This window comes from Diabrotica virgifera, chromosome 5, assembly GCF_917563875.1.
Source record: "Diabrotica virgifera virgifera chromosome 5, PGI_DIABVI_V3a".
Lineage (NCBI taxonomy): Eukaryota > Metazoa > Arthropoda > Insecta > Coleoptera > Chrysomelidae > Diabrotica > Diabrotica virgifera.
In genome coordinates this window covers 113,585,733-113,604,225 of record NC_065447.1, presented here as the reverse complement: position 1 = coordinate 113,604,225, position 18,493 = coordinate 113,585,733, and the positions used below count along the sequence as shown (strand labels likewise).

General features: G+C 33.4%; 1 protein-coding gene across 1 annotated transcript in view; it reads left to right on the top strand.

The window, feature by feature from the left end:
• LOC126884312 (glucose dehydrogenase [FAD, quinone]-like) overlaps nucleotides 1-18,493 on the top strand; it is a 53,616-nt gene that overhangs the window by 17,379 nt on the left and 17,744 nt on the right. Inside the window, exon 3 of the mRNA XM_050650250.1 lies at nucleotides 16,640-16,923. Coding sequence (XP_050506207.1) covers nucleotides 16,640-16,923 — 284 coding nt within the window. The remainder of the gene's footprint in view (nucleotides 1-16,639; nucleotides 16,924-18,493) is intronic.

The window sequence follows — 18,493 nt, the reverse complement described above, 5'->3', positions numbered from 1 at the left end:
GACGTATATTTGTTTAGCAGTAGTTTATTTCCATGAAACGTAATTTACGTTTCATGTTTCTTTGATGTGTGGTCGGGCTAAGCAAACTAAATCAAGCAGATTTGACGAACAAATATTGGAATCACAAGAATTCACCTTCACTTTGTGAAGCTTTTCGCAGTATGTCAAACTTTGATGTTAGTTTAAATCCAGACGAAATCTTAGACTTTAAAGATTTTTCTTCTATATTACATTTGGTAAAAGTAATTATGCCAAGTTATCATGAAAATGCAGCTATCTGTCATAACATCTTAAGAAGTATCTCGGATGTTTTTTCGGAGTCTATAATTGTCTACATAGATGCGTCGAAGTCAACGTTTGGCACTGGATGTGCCTTTTATGTTCCATCAATCAATACAGAAAAATTTATAAAATAAATAATGCTTTCTCAATATTTAGCGCTGAAGAAATTGCAATTTATGAAGCTTTATTATATTTTATAAATACAGAAAGTAAGTCTGCAGTAATTGTTCCTGGCTCACTTTCCGTACTGCCAGCTACTCAGACAATAATATTTCCAAGTCATAATTTAAAAAACCATATCTTTAAAATTTGAACAATATTTTATGAAATCTATAAAAAACGAAGATAAGAGCATTTCCTATGGGTTAAAGCACACATAGGTATCACCTGTAATGAACATATTGATTCATTAGCAAAAAAGCCATCACACATAGATCGTTAACCGAACATAATCCTTCTAATCCAAATATACATATGCGCAATCGTTAAAAATGATGAATAAACAATGGGGACGAACATGGAACGAATCTAGCAATCATTGTTCCTCTCAATATGCGATCATACGTCAAAATATTTGTCAAAGTTAATTTAAATTTGGAAATCTCTCCGAAAAATATTAATTTTTGGCGGATTATTTGATTTATACCGTTCTAATTTAGTTTGTTTAGTTTTGTTAAACTTTTCCTTATTTAGTTTACATTTTGAAAGTGTTAATAAGTTAAACGTTACTTGAAAACTCCTCTATGGAGTCATCTAGTGGAGGCGAACCGCCTGATATTGAGAATTCGATGGATAGTAGCTGTGATTTACAAGATTTAAATGGATTTCTACACAACCAGCCTCAAAATAAGATAAGTAGTAGTATTAATCTTAACAACAATACTAATGAAAAACAAAATACTTTAGTAAACTCAGATCAACCAGAAAAAACCAGACCTGTTTATTTATACGAAAAAACTGATTTAGGACCTTTTTACATTTTCATTGAAACTCCAGTTTAAATTTTACAGAAAAATTAAACGCTGTTAAAATAGGCGAAATCCTATTTACGTTACATCCAGAAATTGACAATTATATAAAAAAAATTGACTCAATCGGACGCAACCGAGTTAGGGTCTCATTTAAAAATTATAGTAGCGCAAATACTTTAGTTACTTCCAAATTCATTATTCAAAAAAATCTGACCGCATACATTCCAAAATTTCAATTGTTTAAACTAGGTGTAGTAAGGGATATAGATTCAGATATATCGGAAGAATATCTTAAAAATAGAATAAAGGAATTTGATCACCATTGCAAATTCTCGGTTGAGTATGTGAAACGAATAACAAGAAAAATAGTAGCAGATGACAAAGTAATATTTAAACCAACAAAATCAGTTATTGTGTCTTTTAAATGCCAGAATATACCAAAGTATGTAGTAATTAATCATGTCTTACACACTGTTGAAAAATACCAGCAAAAGGTAATTATCTGTTACCACTGCTATAGGTATGGCCACATGAGTAAGCAGTGTAAAAGTAATCCTCGCTGTTTTAAGTGTCATGAATCTCACCTTTCCGATTCTTGTTCTTTATCATCGTTTAACAAAAAATGTCTATCCTGTGAAGGTGAACACTTCACTAATGAATGGGAGATATGCCCAGAATTTGATCGCCAAAAGAAAATAAAACATTATATGTCTGAAAACAGCTTGTCTTTTAAGGAAACAATTAAACTCTTTCCTAAGATAACTTATGCATCTATAGCAGCCAATAATTCCTCAATAAATTCTCATCAAACTCCTAATATGAATGCACCATCCTCTTCATATTCCTTTACTCAATTGTCCACATCTCAAACATCTTCCAATCAGTTCGCTCTACCTTCAGTTTCAAATAGATATCTAATAATAAAACCACCAAAATACAAACGACCTATCTCTTTCTCACCAGACCAAGTAACAAAGGAACATCAAAAAATAATAAAGTTAAACCCCATGTCCAACAGACCTGGTGGTATTATCACCTCTTCTTCGTATCAATCTACATTTAATCCAGAACAAGGATCTAAAATACATGAACCATCAAGAGAATTAACAGAATTAATATCAAATATAGTTACAAGTATTATCTCTAATATAAATCACAAAAATTTTGAAATTCCAGAAAAATCAGTTCTAGTAAATTCAATTCAATCAGTTTTAAGTTCTCTCTTATATAATAATGAATAGATTGGTAATTTGTCAATGGAATTGTAGATCGGCTAACTCAGAAAACCTTATCCACCTATTAGAAGACCAGAAAGTTGATATCGCATTATTATCAGAAACTAGATTTAAACCAGAAAAGTATTATAACTTTCACGGGTACAATATTGTCAGAGACGACCGCTTTTCAGTAACTGTTGGCGGTGGCTCAGCAATTTTAATAAATTCAAACCTATATTATGAGGAAGTCACCATGAAAGTAAATTTAATAAACGTCAATAAAGTAGCAATAAAAATAAAGTTTAAGTCATATACTGTCACATTTATATCTATATATGTTCCCCCAGGAACCAAGTTATTGTTACAACAATGGAACAATTTCATAACATCTATAGAAAGACCATTTACTATAGGAGGTGACCTTAAGGTGGTATGACACAATGTTAAAATTTATATAGTTTTTAGGTACAGTTACCGTCACTATTTCAAAACCAATCTTCAACTTAGGGGTATGTACGTGAACTGTAGACTTTCTACTTTAATAGTATCTAGTTAAAATTTCCAAAGAAAGCAGTATATTTTTTTTAACTGTACTTAAAGGAGTCCATGTCATAACTACGTAGTAACTTGCTGTAAAAATTCGTTTTGCATAATAATTTTTGAACTTGGGTAGAAAATAACTATCAGAAACGATTAACTATGCAAAAAGCTTTATTTTAAACAAAATTTCATTGCCCGTACTGCCATAATTTTTAAATTAACTGTACCTAAAGGTAAAAATTATTGTTAGAAGCTGCAATCTGGGGATTTTGTTCATATTACAGCAATAAGTTGGCATTTTTCTAGTGATAAATTAGTTCCGCTGTCATTTAATAGATGAGAAGATGAGTTCACGTGTCATTTAGTAGATGGCAGCAGTGATGTATTAAATGGCGACAGATGCGCGTTTGCCGGATTTTAAGAAAATCTGCAAACAATTGAAAACGAGTTTTGTAACCATGGAAATACGATTAATCACGCGGTTTTGTTTAGAAAAGTGGCCCCATGCCCTCCCAGTACACATTTTGGGCCTTGTTTGACTTTCAATCATGATTGTATAACGTCACAGTGTCTTAACAATACAAATATACATTTTTTATGCTTGAAACCGTGTCGTTATACAAATGGTTGAAAGTTAAACGAGGCTCAAAATGTCTCAAAGTGTTTACTGGGGGGATTATACTAGTTTTGGCATAATACATAGATAACATAAGCTCTAGTATGTTATGTGGGGCGTATCTAAAACAATTTCAGTTTTATTCACTTTCTGGCAAATTTAATTTTTATAGGGCCGCAAATAATGCATTGTTCGGATACAATTAGCGTCTCTTTGTAAAGACGATGACATCGACATTTTTACACACATTACACATGCCAATGGCCATTAGTATTTGTTGAGGACTTATCCTAATAAAAAAATTGTAGACAAAACAATATTGTATAGTCATTGATTAATTTATGTCAAATATTTCCGTAAGTGAAAAAAAATATTGAAATTTACTGGAGTAATAATTAGATAAACCGATATGCAGACGATACAATTGTGGTTGCTGGCAGTATTGATGAACTTCAGCATCTTATGGACAGGGTACCTACAAAGAGCGAGTGAAAAAAGAGAATTTAACCTTCAACATAAATAAAACAAAAACGGACAGTGGTGAGCAAAACTCAACAACCTGCCAGACAATTGAAAATAAAAAACCAATTTAACACGTAGAATTATATGTATACCTTGGAACAGTCGTCAACTCGAAACGGGATCAAACAACCGAAATACGATGTAGAATTGAAAATGCCAGAGCTACATTTAACATGAGAAATATATTCAATCATTGCGACATATCTGTCTCACTAAAAATATGGCTGCTAAAATGCTATGTATTTCCAGTCTTGTTGTATGGAGCAGAGACCCGGACAATAACGGAAACATTATCGAAAAGGCTAGAGGTATTCGAAATGTGGGTGTACCGACGTATCCTCAAAATATTCTGGACGACCCACACCACCAACGAAGAGGTATTGCGCCGAATGGGAAAACAAAAAGAAATATCTTTCACAATTACAAAACGAAAACGTGAACACCTCGGTCATATATTATGAGACACGATAAATATTGTATACTGCAGCTGATAATATAAGGTAAAATAGAGAGTAAACGTGGACCCGGAAGAAGAAGACACTCATGGCTTCAAAACTTACGCCAATGGTTTGGACTAACATCGATCGAGTTATAGACACGCTGTAAACAAAATTAAAATTGCTATGATGATAGCCAACGTCCACAACGGACAAGGCACATGAAGAAGAAGAATTAGAAATGAGATGAAAATGTAAAATTTTCCGAGGAAAAAAACTTCCCGTGTTGACATTCCAACATACAACTCAATGGTATCACCCTTTAGAGTTCCCAAAGCTTCATATACCTGGACACAGAGCTAAACAGTCAGCTAGACTAGACCACTCAAAAAAATTAGAAGACGCATTGAAATAGCAAGATCTGGCTTCATGAACATGCTTAATGCTCTGTAACCCCAAGCTATCAGTCACAATAAGATTGAGAACACTAAAGTGTTATGTGTGGTCTCTATTACTATATGGCTGTGAGACCTGGACATTAAAACAGTATGATGTCAACAAACTGAATTCATTCGAAATTTGGATGTACCGCCGAACGCTAAGAATAAGCTGGACCAGCAAAACTACAAATGAAGAAGTACTGTAAATAATGAACACACGTCCTCATCTGGTCAATACAATCAAAATTAGAAAGACGTCATATCTAGGACACATAATGCGCCATAGGAAATTTGAGCAGTTTCAGGTAATATTAGAAGGCAAAATCGAAGGTAAAAGGGGTATAGGAAGAAAGAAAAAATCCTGGCTCCGAAACATCAGAGATTGGACCCACACAACAGGGAATGACTTAATCCATCAAGCTCAGAACAGAGAGAAATTTGCCATATTGATCGCCAACCTCAATAGAGAACAGCAATCCACTTAGGAGGAGGAGGACAACGCAAGAGACCCTAAGAGGTAGTTTTCTGTCCCGATTAAACCCCGATTAGCTAACCAGGACATAAAATACCGGTCCTAGGGCTCAAAGATAGATAGAAAGTAACTTGTAAAGTGGTTGCGATTGATTTGATTTAAGATGATAATTAGGAGGTGATTTTCCCGAGGTTTTTGACCAAAGAAAAGGGACCAACTATATTTTGAGCATTTGCTTAGTTTTAATGCTACAAACTTAAAAAAATAAATATTTTTTAAACACTTTAAGAAAGTTGTAATGAGTTTTCCCCAAAAAAGTGCATCATTTTTTGGTTATTTCACGTTGAAATATTCACTTTGAAATTTGGCGGATATGAAACTATTTTTCATTAGCTACAACTTTGTTTCAACTGGGTCCATAGAGTTCATACATATATAGACTTGGATCCCGCGTACCTAAAAAAAGTTGATTAATAGCAAGCTGAAAATTTGTTAATAGCTTAACGGTGTCTAGTCGGACAAACTTTGATGTATGGGAACACTGGAACAGGGGAAGTTTTATTTGTGGAACAGCTTAAAAATTTGGAACGTTAGACTACGAAAACGTTTCATGTATTTTGTCGGACAGAACTTCCAATTGATTTGTTAGCATTTCATTAAACTTTCATGTAAAAATCAGACTGGTGTTTATCAAGAACTGGGTATTTTAATGAGTGGAACACGAAGAACATGTCAAATGACAGTAATCAAGTCGGTTAGTAATATAGTAATAGCAGTGAGAGTTTAATGAAAGGGTAACAAATCAATTGGATGTTCTGTCCGACAAAATACCTGGGACGTTTTCGTAACCCCCTGTTACGAAGTTCCCCTGTTACAGTGTTCCCTCCCGTACATCAAAGTTTGTTCGACTAGACACCGTTAAGCTATTAACAAATTTTCAGCTTGCTATTAATCAACTTTTTTTGGTACGCGGGATTAAAGTGTAATACACCATTTTTTTTATACTTTTTTAGAAGCTACATATTTTTGTTAAGAATGTTTTTTCGGATAAAATACTTACTTTTTGAGTTATTTGTAAAAGCCACCTAAAAACGTGTTTTTTACTCGCAAATAACTCGAATATTAATTTAGTGAAAAAATTCTATAGAACAAAAGTTGCTTAGAATTAGTCAGTTTATCCATTTTCAGATATATTTTGAACGTATATTTTTTCACCCCTGAGATGGGGTAAAACTCACCCTCAGGGCAAAATCTTACATCGGCACACTATCACTTTTCTTGGTTGACATGTTACCTATGTGTATGCCAAATTTCATGTTAATCCAAGCGATTATTTAAAATTTAGAGCAAAAAGCGTGATTCAATGTATATATTTACTAATTTACTACTTGTATTTCAAACAATTGCAAATTTCTTTATCAGTTTAAAATAAATATTTTTGACCAGGTAAAGAATTAATAATTGTCTTCTGAAGACAAATATTACAAATATAATCTAAATACAATAAGTGATAAAATATTTCCAAATGAAACGTTTTGTATCTATCACCATTGTTTAAAAAAAGATAAAAATTTGTCTAGTTATACAATGCTATCTATTAGTAAGAATTTACCATTTCCAGGTAAATAATTAAACACCCTCATCAATAGGTCTGTTCCAACCAACAGTCAAACTAGTCAGAAATCGTCAGCAAACAGTTGGCCAGTGCGAGAACATAATGCAGTCATAAGTGCTATCCCCTCTACTCGTATTGGTCGACTATTCGCTGATAGTTTCTGACTGGTTTGACCGCTAGTTGGAACAAGCCTTATAAATACAATACAAGTACGATTGAAGGCGAACGGTACCGATCGATCGGTAACGATCATAAGTTCTATTTAGTACTTGGCAATGGCAACAACGCCGTCGTTAATATAATTAAAATTCGTCGTAATTAAAATGTTCGAATATATATACGTGCTGCCATCTACTGAAAGAAATTGTTAAACGTTAGTTCGTATGATCAACAACCATTTTGACTGAGGCGTTTACATACCCCCTTAATGCTCACCACATTGCCTGGGGCCTAGACAACCAAACAGATATGAAAGGTAAAATCTTAATGGACTGTATAGACGATAATAATTTAATATTCAAAAATGATGGCTCTCCTACTTTCTTTAGGAACTTCTCGAAATCGGCAATAGACCTGACCATTTGTACTCCTGACTTAAACCACCTGATCACTTGGAAAACACTTCAAGACCTATTTGGTTCAGACCATACACCTATAAGAGTAGAGTTAGAGGATCAACCAACTCATACATATAATCCATATTCACAAAAGTGAAATTTAAAGAATGCCGACTGGAAATTATATGAACAGTATTCGGAAGATGTATTCTCTCAATTTAAAGATATAAATTCTTATGAACAAATTTTGCACAATATAAATACAACTGCATCCTACTGCATCCCCAAATTTAAAATAAAAAACCGACTTCTAGAGGAAAATACTGGTGGGATTTAGAATGTGAAGAAGCAGTCAGAAGAAGACAGGAAAGTTTTTGTATATTCAAAGAAAATCCAAACCATGAAAACCTACTTAAGTATAAAAAAGATGATGCACATGTCAAGAAGATCACTAAACAAACTAAAAGAAATAGCTGGAGAGATTATGTCGGATCCCTAAATAGGTTCTTTTATAGAATTATTATCCCTATTAAAGATGTATGGTCAAAAGTTAACCGAATAAAAAATAGAAAAACAATGAACAAAGTCCCTGTTATACTATCGGAAGCTTCGTGGATAGAAGAGTTTCATCAAAATATCACACCTCCGTCTGCAGAATTAGTAATTCCTGATTTACAACTAAATGCTCTGTACGACTATCCAGAACCAATCCGTTTCCTAGTCAAACCATTTTCTGCCACTGAACTAAACTTTGCGTTGAAGGAAAACTCAAATTCAGCACCAGGTGCCGATAATATCCATTACTCGATGCTATCAAATCTTTCAAGAATTGGTAAGGCTGCACTACTAAATATATATAATGAAATTTGGATGCGCCGCATAAAGATTCCTGACGATTGGCACGTTTACACTATTATCCCGGTTTTAAAAACAGGAAAATCATCAAAGAATTGGGATTCTTACCGTCCAATCGGTCTGGCTTCCTGTATACTAAAAACATATGAGAGACTTATTAAAAACCGTCTGGAATTTTGGCTAGAAAATAACGACCTATTACCAAGAAGTCAGTTTGGTTTTAGAAAAGGTAAATCCACACAAGATAGCCTCTGCCACTTTTTAATAGACATTTATAGTTCCTTTACTTATAAGAAAGCAGTTAGTGCTTTGTTCTTAGATATAAAAGGGGCTTACGACAACGTTAATCTTCACATACTATACGCGAAAATGTTGGAAATAGGAATACCCGAGATAGTAACATGGAACATCATTAACTTATACATTAATCGAGCAGTTCACGTTAGATTAAAAGGAGATCAATCTAACTCCCGATACACATCTTTGGGACTACCTCAGGGTAGCATCCTAAGTCCTATATTATATATACTGTATACTGCTGACTTAGAAACTAAACTTCCTCAACACATAAAAATCCTACAGTACGCTGATGATGTTGCGATATATGCAGAAAATAAGTCAATAGATAGATGTAATAACTACCTTAAATTGACATTGAATATTATAAAAAAATGGGCGACCGATAATAACTTAACAATATCAGAGAGTAAATCAACCATTGTTACCTTTACTAAAAAACGATATGTTCCTCAAAGCCATCTACAATTTGATAATACTAGTATTCCTTATAAAACTTCAATAAAATTTCTTGGCGTATTTTTAGACTCCAAATTAAATTGGAAAGAACACACAAATTACATATTATGAAGAATGGAAAATGCAATGAATATCATGAAGACTGTGTATGTGTAAGTGTCAGTAACTGGGGAGCTGATCCAAACATATCAATATTACTATACAGAAATTTGATAAGATCAATCTTAGACTATGGATCTATTTTTTATGGCTCAGCATCAAACTCTGTACTCCAAAAAATCGAGAGGATCAAAAATAAGGCACTTAGGTTATGCACTGGTTATCTTCGTAGCACACCTATATTGGTCATGGAATGTGAGCTTAATGAACCTCCACTTTCATTACGCAGGGAATACCTAAGTGAGAAATTTATAGTTAAAACAGCGGTTAACGATAAACTGCTATTAAATAAAATTGTTCATTTAACCACCTCATACCTAACTCATTATTACTGGGAAAAAAAGAAACTGCTTTTAGTTGTGGAAAGCTTCCTCAACGTTTCTAATTCCATTGGCGACATACACCAAATAGAACAAAGCTCGTCTCGAAAGCTAACTTATGAAGATTATTTATCTCCAGTTAACTGTCATTTAAGTAATATTCGTGCGACAGACTTCCTTACTAAAATAGACCACCTTCAGTGTGTACAAAAAAACTGGGGGAATTATCAGAAATTATATACGGATGGTTCAAAAATGGAAGGAAAAGTTGGATATGTTATATATTACCCACAAAAAAGTATAAAAATAAACAACAGATTACCTGATAAAATGACAATTTTCACAGCTGAACTCATTGCAATCAAAGAAGCATACGAAATATGTATTAATCAAAAAGAACTCAATTATGTTATATTTACAGACTGCCAAAGCATTGTAAAGATATTGAAATATAATGTACATAATTTTGCAGAAAATTATATCATCAGTGACATCATAGCAATGAACAGTGAAGCTTTGAAATCGGGCAAAAATATAATATTGTGTTGGATAAAAACACACATTGGTATAAAAAACAACGAAATAGTAGATGATCTGGCTAAAAAATCAACAACGAAGGAATCCACTCTGCATACTTATCAACTTCCTATGGGAGACATAATTTCTATTATGAGATCTATCAAACGGACGAAATGGCAGGAACAATACAATAATTCAGACAAAGGAAATTATTACAAAAAAATCCAGCCTACACTTCCCATTAAGACATGGTTTAATCAAGTTTCCAACAGAGGCTTTATCAAAACTATTTGTCGAATAAGAAGTAATCACTGTCTGACTCCAGTCTACAAAAGAGAAATAGGACTTGTAGATAATGATAAATGTTTATGTGGAGAGCTAGCTGATCTACAACATATGCTGTTAGAATGTCCTTTACATTTTATTGAAATATCAAACTTTTTTGCCAATCTAGTTCAAGTTAATGTACAATTTCCTTTTAATCTTATATACCTTTTACAATCAAACAATCTAGATGTTTATAAAATTTTGTACAATCATGTTAATTGTTTAAAATTAAAGCTCTGAGAAAAAAAGAAAAAAAATTAAAAAAAAAGAATAATTAAATAAAATAAAAAGTTACTAAGATCTAAACCTCCGCGAGGTTGAATCGGGTTTAGGTCTTAGCGCGATAAAAAAATATACAAAACAATACATAAAAAAAAACTAAAAAAAAAACTAAAAAAAAAATAAAAAATGTAATAAAAAAAATGTTAAAAAATATATTAAAAAAAATAATAAAAAAAAACAGTAAAAAAAAACTTAGTAGTACTAATAGTTTTAAATTTAGATACTAAGCATATATTTTGTAAAAGAGAGAATTCAAAACACATTGACTGGCCAGAACCAGTGCCAATAAAACATAAACACACACTCTCAATATGCGATGATTTAACCTAAAGTGCCTACTGAGTACTGGTTTAAAAATTATTCCGTTCCCCGCAGATATATAACTTCCATTATTAGACTGAAATTTGGGCACGCCTGTTATCCCTTTCATTTGGCAAAAATTAACATTTCATTTTATTTTCAAATCTATGTCCAGACTGTCAAAAGGAGGGAGACCTTAATCTTATATTTTTTGAGTCTCAAACTATACTCAACACACTAATAAACTAATTGAAAATTTATTAAAATATAATATAATATTTCCACCTTATAATAATTTATGTTACCTACTTTCTCTTAATAGGAAAAAAATATATGACTGCTTAATGGAATTTATTTGTAAAAGTAAAATCAACCTTTAAGCATTATCCAAAAATAATTATTATTTACCTTTGTTTTATCCCATTTGTTGACCTCCTATCCGCGACCTAGTAGTCTAAGAGCTGGGAGCGGATTTTGTGCGTGATAAGTAATATGGAAAAACTATACGGGGATATGTTGAATTAGTTGTGTACATGACTTTCACCAACAGCCGGAAACCAGAGTTGGGGCCGAGGGTAGTTATAAGGGGTCAAAGTCGCGGTTTTTATTATTTTTTTTATGATGCTCATTATCGAGACAGTTCACCAAAATTTGGGAATAAGTAGGTCATGACGTACCTAAATAAAATCTCTATGGGCTCAACGCTGCGTGGCCGACAAAGGGGTGGGGGTAGGGGTGAATATAAAAAATATAAGGGGTTTTTTGCGACGTTCGTGATTGAGACAGTGCACCAAAATTTGGGTATAAGTAGACCATGACATAAATAATTAAAATCCCCAGAGCCGGAAACCAGAGTGGGGAAGGAAGGAAGTTATAAGGGTTCAAAATTCCGTTTTTTATTATTATTTTTTTGTGACGCTCATGATCGAGATAGCGGGCCAAAGTTTGGGAATAAGTAGCTCATGACGTAACTAAGTAAAACCTTTAGGAGTGAAACGCTGCGTGGCCGACAAAGGGGTGGGGCAGGGGTGAATATTAACAGGGGTGAATATTAAAAAAATGTAAGGGGTTTTTTGCGACGTTCGTGATTGAGATAGTGCATCAAAATTTGGGAATAAGTAGACCATGACATAACTAAGTAATATCCCCAGAGGCAGAAACCAGAGTGGCGGACGAGGGTAGTTATAAGGGGTAAAAGTCGCGGTTTTTATTATTTTTTTTTGTGGCGCTCATGATGGAGATAGTACATCAAAATTTGGGAGTAAGTAGGTTATGACGTAACTAAGTAAATCTTCAGGGACGGAACGCTGCTTGGGGTACAAAGGGGTGGTAGGCAGGGGTGAGTATAAAAATATATGGGTTTTTTTTGCCGTCCGTGATAGAGATAGTGCACCAAAATTTGGGAATAAGTAGATCATGACATTACTATGTAAAATCTCCAGGGGCGGAACGCTGCGTGGGGGACAAATGTTGTGCCGGGTCACAAAAAAAATAATACACACTGCGACTTTGACCCCTTAAAACTACTCTCATCCCCAACTCTGGTTTCCGGCTCTGGGGATTTTACTTAGCTAAGTCATGGTCTACTATTCCCAAATTTTGGTGTACTATCTCAATCTAGCACGTCGCAGAAAACCCCTTATATTTTTTATATTCACACCTACACCCAACCCTTTATCGGCCACGCAGCGTTCCACCCCTGGAGATTGTACTTAGTTACCTCATGACCTACTTATTTCTAAATTTTGGTGCATCTCGATCATGAGCGTCACAAAAAAAATAATAAAAACGGCGATTTTGACCCCTTATAACTACCCTCATGCCCAACTTTGGTTTCCGGCTCTGAGGATTTTACTTAGTTATGTCATGGTATAGTTATTCCCAAATTTTGGTGCACTCTCTCAATCAGGAACGTCGCAAAAAAACCCTTATATTTTTTTTTATTCACCCCTGCCCCACCCATTTGTCGGCCACGCAGCGTGCCACCCCTGGAGATTTTACTTAGTTACGTCATGACCTACTTATTCCCAAATTTTGGTGCACTCTCTCGATCATGAGCGTCACAAAAAAAATAATAAAAACATCGACTTTGACCCCTTATAACTACCCTCATCCCCAACTCCGGTTTCCGGCTCTGGGGATTTTACTTAGTAACGTCATGATCTACTTATTCCCAAATTTTGGTCCACTATCTCAATCACGAACGTCGCAAAAAACCCCTTATATTTTTTATATTCACCCCTACCCCCACCCCTTTGTCGGCTACGCAGCGTTCCGCCCCTAGAAATTTAACTTAGTTACGTCATGACCTACTTATTCCCAAATTTTGGTGCACTATCTCGATCATGAGCGTCATAAAAAAATAATAAAATCCGCGACTTTGACCCCTTATAACTACCCTCGGCCCCAACTCTGGTTTCCGCTCGTTGGTGAAAGTCATGTACACAAATAATTCAACATATCCCCGTATAGTTTTTTCATATTACTTATCACGCACAAAATCCGCTTCTATCTCTCCAACTATAGTCTAGTTATGTCTAAATGAAATGTCTTGAAGGGTCCCTAGACGAGAAGATGCAAGTGACCTTGTCTTGTTCCTACCTTAACTACTGAATACAATAATTGCAATATTAACAACCACCTTTAGGGCAGCATGACCTTATCTTTCTTATTTTTGTTTTGTTTTATATTTTTGAAATGTATTTAGATTATAATGAACTATTTTAAATGGGAAATAAGCCACAATTTTATCAAAAAAATCAATTTATTAACGTTTCGACGCCCAAGTCGGGTGTCGTTGTCAAAATACAAAATAATACTAAATAAACAAAAATGTTGTTGCTTAGTAAAAAATTCTTCTAATTTTTAAATTTAAAGTAGAAGACTTTAAAATGATATTGCCAATATTGATGAGTTGCGTTCCTGGGACGACTTTACTAAAAGATAGTTCATTCGATTACATGAAATCAACCCCAACTCAAGAATATCCGCCACTATATTTTAAGAATATTTTAGATTTGAAAATATACTTATTGTGACTGGCTGAGTGGCGTCAGCCCATGCCAAAAAAAAAATCATTTTTACTAATATTATATTGATATCTTCGCCTGAATATTTGCTAAGCCTGTTTCTTGGTGTTCTCTGTGACAAGTTGTAAAACATTAATTGTCATTAATGTCCCTGAATGTATTTTTGCGTAACAACGAAGGGCATCTGACGTAAAATACTTGACGACTATTTTCATAATTATCAAAAATTATCAGTAGTAATTGCACAAGAGCTCTAAAATTATTGAATTTTTCCCGAGTGACACTTTGACAGTTTAAATTTCACGACCCGAAAGGGAGTGAAATTATGTCAAAGTGTCACGAGGGCAAAAATTCGATATTAATTTTAGAGATCGAGTGCAATTTGTTGTGATTATTTCATGAATGAAACTGTTCAAAACCAAAATTTAATTGTAATTTAGTTATGTAAGTACAAATTAGTACAATTAAATACACAGTTGTTATAAATATTTGACGGTTGAAAGTCATCACTTTTATCATTTTAAAAACATTAATTGTTATTAATGTAAATGAATGTATTTTTTCGTGGCAACCAAGGGCATCTGACGTAATATACTTGACGACGGGACATTATCACAAATTATCAGTTTAATTTTTATTTCTGTAGCTTTTTATTGGTCAGAATCTCCTATGAATGAAATAATCAGTAGTAATTGCACAAGAGCTCTAAAATTATCGAATTTTTCCCGAGTGACACTTTGACAGTTTTAATTTCACGACCCGAAGGGGAGTGAAATTATGTCAAAATGTAACGAGGGCAACAATTCGATAATAATTTTAGAGATCGAGTACAATTTGCTGTGATTATTTCATGAATAAAACTGCTAAAACCAAAATTTTATTGTAATTAATTTATGTAAGTACAAATTAGTACAATTAAACATACAGTTGTTATAAATATTTGACGATTGAAAGTCATCACTTTTATAACTTTTAAAACATTAAATTATTGTCATTAATGTCACTGAATATATTTTTTCGTAGCAGCGAAGGGCATCTGACGTAATATACTTGACGACGGGATATTATCAAAAACTATCACTTTAATTTTTATTTCTGTATCTTTCTATTGGTCAGAATCTCCTATGAATGAAATAATCGCTGTAATTTTTATTCTAGTAGGTTTCTATTGGCCAGAATATCTATGAATGAAATAATCAGTAGTAATTACACGAGAGCTCATAAGATTATTACATGAGAGAGAGAGGCCCTACACGACCCGAAGGAGAGTGAAATTATGTCAGTGTCACTAAGGCAAAATACTTCGCCTGAATATTTGCTTAACCCTGTTTCTTGTTGTCCTCTGTGACAAGTTGTAAAACGTTAATTATCATTAATGTCACTGAATGTATTTTGGGTAGCATCGACAAATTTGCTTGAAAGAATATTGCTTAAAAACTACTAGAGTTAATTTTCATATTTTGGCGAAAGAGTCCGACTCCGAAGAAGGAGGAAGCGAGAATAGATTTTAAAAGGCAATACACTTGAAAGTTTATTATTTTGATACACGAATGTAATTTAGGGAGAAAATTACTCGAAGAAAATGAAACTATCAAATGAAGAAATAATAATTTTCTAAACAATTTATTTAACAATACAACAAAACCGAATCATAAAAAAACTAATAATTGTTAAAGACACAGTTATAATAATTGTTTACATTACGTCTTACTTCCAAACTGACATATTAACTAAGCAAAACTGTTGTTAGTATTTGGGTGTCAAATTCAACAATTAAAAACATGAAAGTGCAATTTTCAATTTCTACTATGCAATTATCGGGTATAATATCACAAGAGAGTGAGAATAAATTTAAAATAATGCGATAGTTTTTCGAAAATTTGTTGTTGAAAATGACAACAAATTTGAGTAAAAATGAAGCATTATATTCTTATTTATTCTTACTGTCGTGTGATATTCGTAAGATTATTTTTTAATACGTATATTATGGATATTTTCTTAAATGTGACAGTTGTCAAAACTAGGAAACTGGTTGCCATTAAACAGAAACAATCTACTTAAAAAAATTCTACCGGTAATTTTTTACAGTAGATAATTCTCAGTATAATTTTAATCTGATTGGACAGAATTAAACACGTGATCAAATATCTTACTATACGATTGGAAGTTAAAATCATCAAAAAATAATCGCTGTAATTAAGCGATAATTGTCAAGTAGACAAATAACGGGTGAGTGTAATTTTAGCTGTAATTTTTATTCTTGTAGGTTTCTATTGGTCAGAATATCTATGAATGCAATAATCGCTGTAATTTTTATTTCTGTAGCTTTCTATTAGTCAGTATCTATATGAGTGAAGTAATCAGACATATTTTTTTAGACCTGTGTTATTTATAATTTTACTATAAATAGTATACTTTTTCAGGATTTCACGAAAATAGATGTCCTCATATTCGCGGAAGAGGTGTTGGTGGTTCATCATTACTAAATGCTCTTGTGTATACGAGAGGAAATAGAGAGGATTATGACAAATGGTGCTCTATGGGCAATAAGGGATGGTGTTACAAAGATGTTTTGCCTTATTTCTTAAAAACAGAAAGGTTTCGCTGGACCGATCCTAATTCTCCCGTTGAGCGTGACTATCACAATTTTAGTTCTACAGGATTACTATCAGTAGAAATACCGATGCCTAGATCAGCACACAGCAAGGTTGGCATTTATACTAGTTTTAGTTTATATAATATATTTGATTATTACAACTAGTCCAATCATTTGATAGTTTAACCTGGAAAGTTTTCCGGAAGTTTTGAAAATTGGTGGTTTTATGGATTTTGGTATGCTCTTTTAGAATTTCAACTTTGCTGTCTCGTATCTCCGCCGCTAGCGCCGCCATAGCGCCTGCACTGCCTACAGCGTACTAAAATAAATATCCTACAATTTATGTATTTATAATTTTTTTCATAAAATCAATCGTTTTTTGGGGTACGAGCGTCGCAAAGTAGGTATATTTCAATAGACATTTTGAAAACAACTTATTGTGGAGAGTAAGAGGTAGAGTAAGCTGCGCGTTTCTTATTGTGGTCTCTCCAGGAGGCCTTATCCAAGGGTTATGCATTAATTTTGAAATATAGCGCAATCCCTTTCGCTTTGCTGTTCCTGATGGACCAAGTGTTAGGACTTCGTCCTGAGCATCGATTGAGGCATCGCAGACCGAAATTTCGTCCGCATCATCTGCGATATTACTAATAGACTCATCACACGCCTCTTCGTTTTCGATTTCATAGAAAGCTTTTTCAAAAATAGTCGCCGTATCTTCCTCTTCATCATAATTATATGATATAATTTGCGAATTATTACTAGTACTATTTTAATCCAGTTTTCCTGCATTCAAAGGCTTTTGACATTCTATTTTACACTTACCAGAAATAGGTTTCAATAGAGATTTTGGAGCGGAGGGTTCGAACATCGTAACGAATTATAGTAACGAATATAGTAACGAATTATAGTCCATTTTTGTTTCTTTTTGATCTTCATTATTCTGCATTTTTTTCATTTTCGTACCACTGCTGAACTTGGTTCGGAAAGAATGTCGTCGTACTGCTGATTATGTTGGTGATAGCGACGCAATATTAAATTTACTTTTATATGCTGATTTTGTGAAGCATAAGGGAAAGTGGGGGAATGGTGCGCACTTAAGCAGAAATCGATTCTGTTGTAAATTCTTTCAATCTATCATAACATCCAGGACGTTAGAGTAAGCCCTAACTATTCTACTTTGCATATGTAAAAGAAGTTATACAGAAATACAAAGTACAAAAGCATAATATTAAAAAAAGAAGAGAAGTGCCTTTGCGCACAATTCCCCACCCATGAGGGTAATCATGCGCACAGATTGGGAAATGGTGCGCACTAAATTAATGTTAGAAAAAAAACATTAATTTAAAATTAATGTAATAAAAACACTTATTTCAAAAGTATAAAAATATTATGAAGAAATAAGAATTGTATGGCATACTTAAATGTCATATTTTTAACGTAAACAAAAGTTGCATTTATAATTTTCTGGGGTATTTACAGCTGTACATTTTGCGTGATTCCCCGAGGCACATAACACACATGTATATCATAATCCTTTTTTTTCCCTCTTTCCCCACAAATAGAGCATGTCTCGTTACGTGCAGCTGGTTTTTCTAATGGTGGTGGAATGAAGCTTCATTCAACATCATCTAATTCGTCTTCATCGATAATATCTGACAAATAACCGTCTGTTACATCAGAC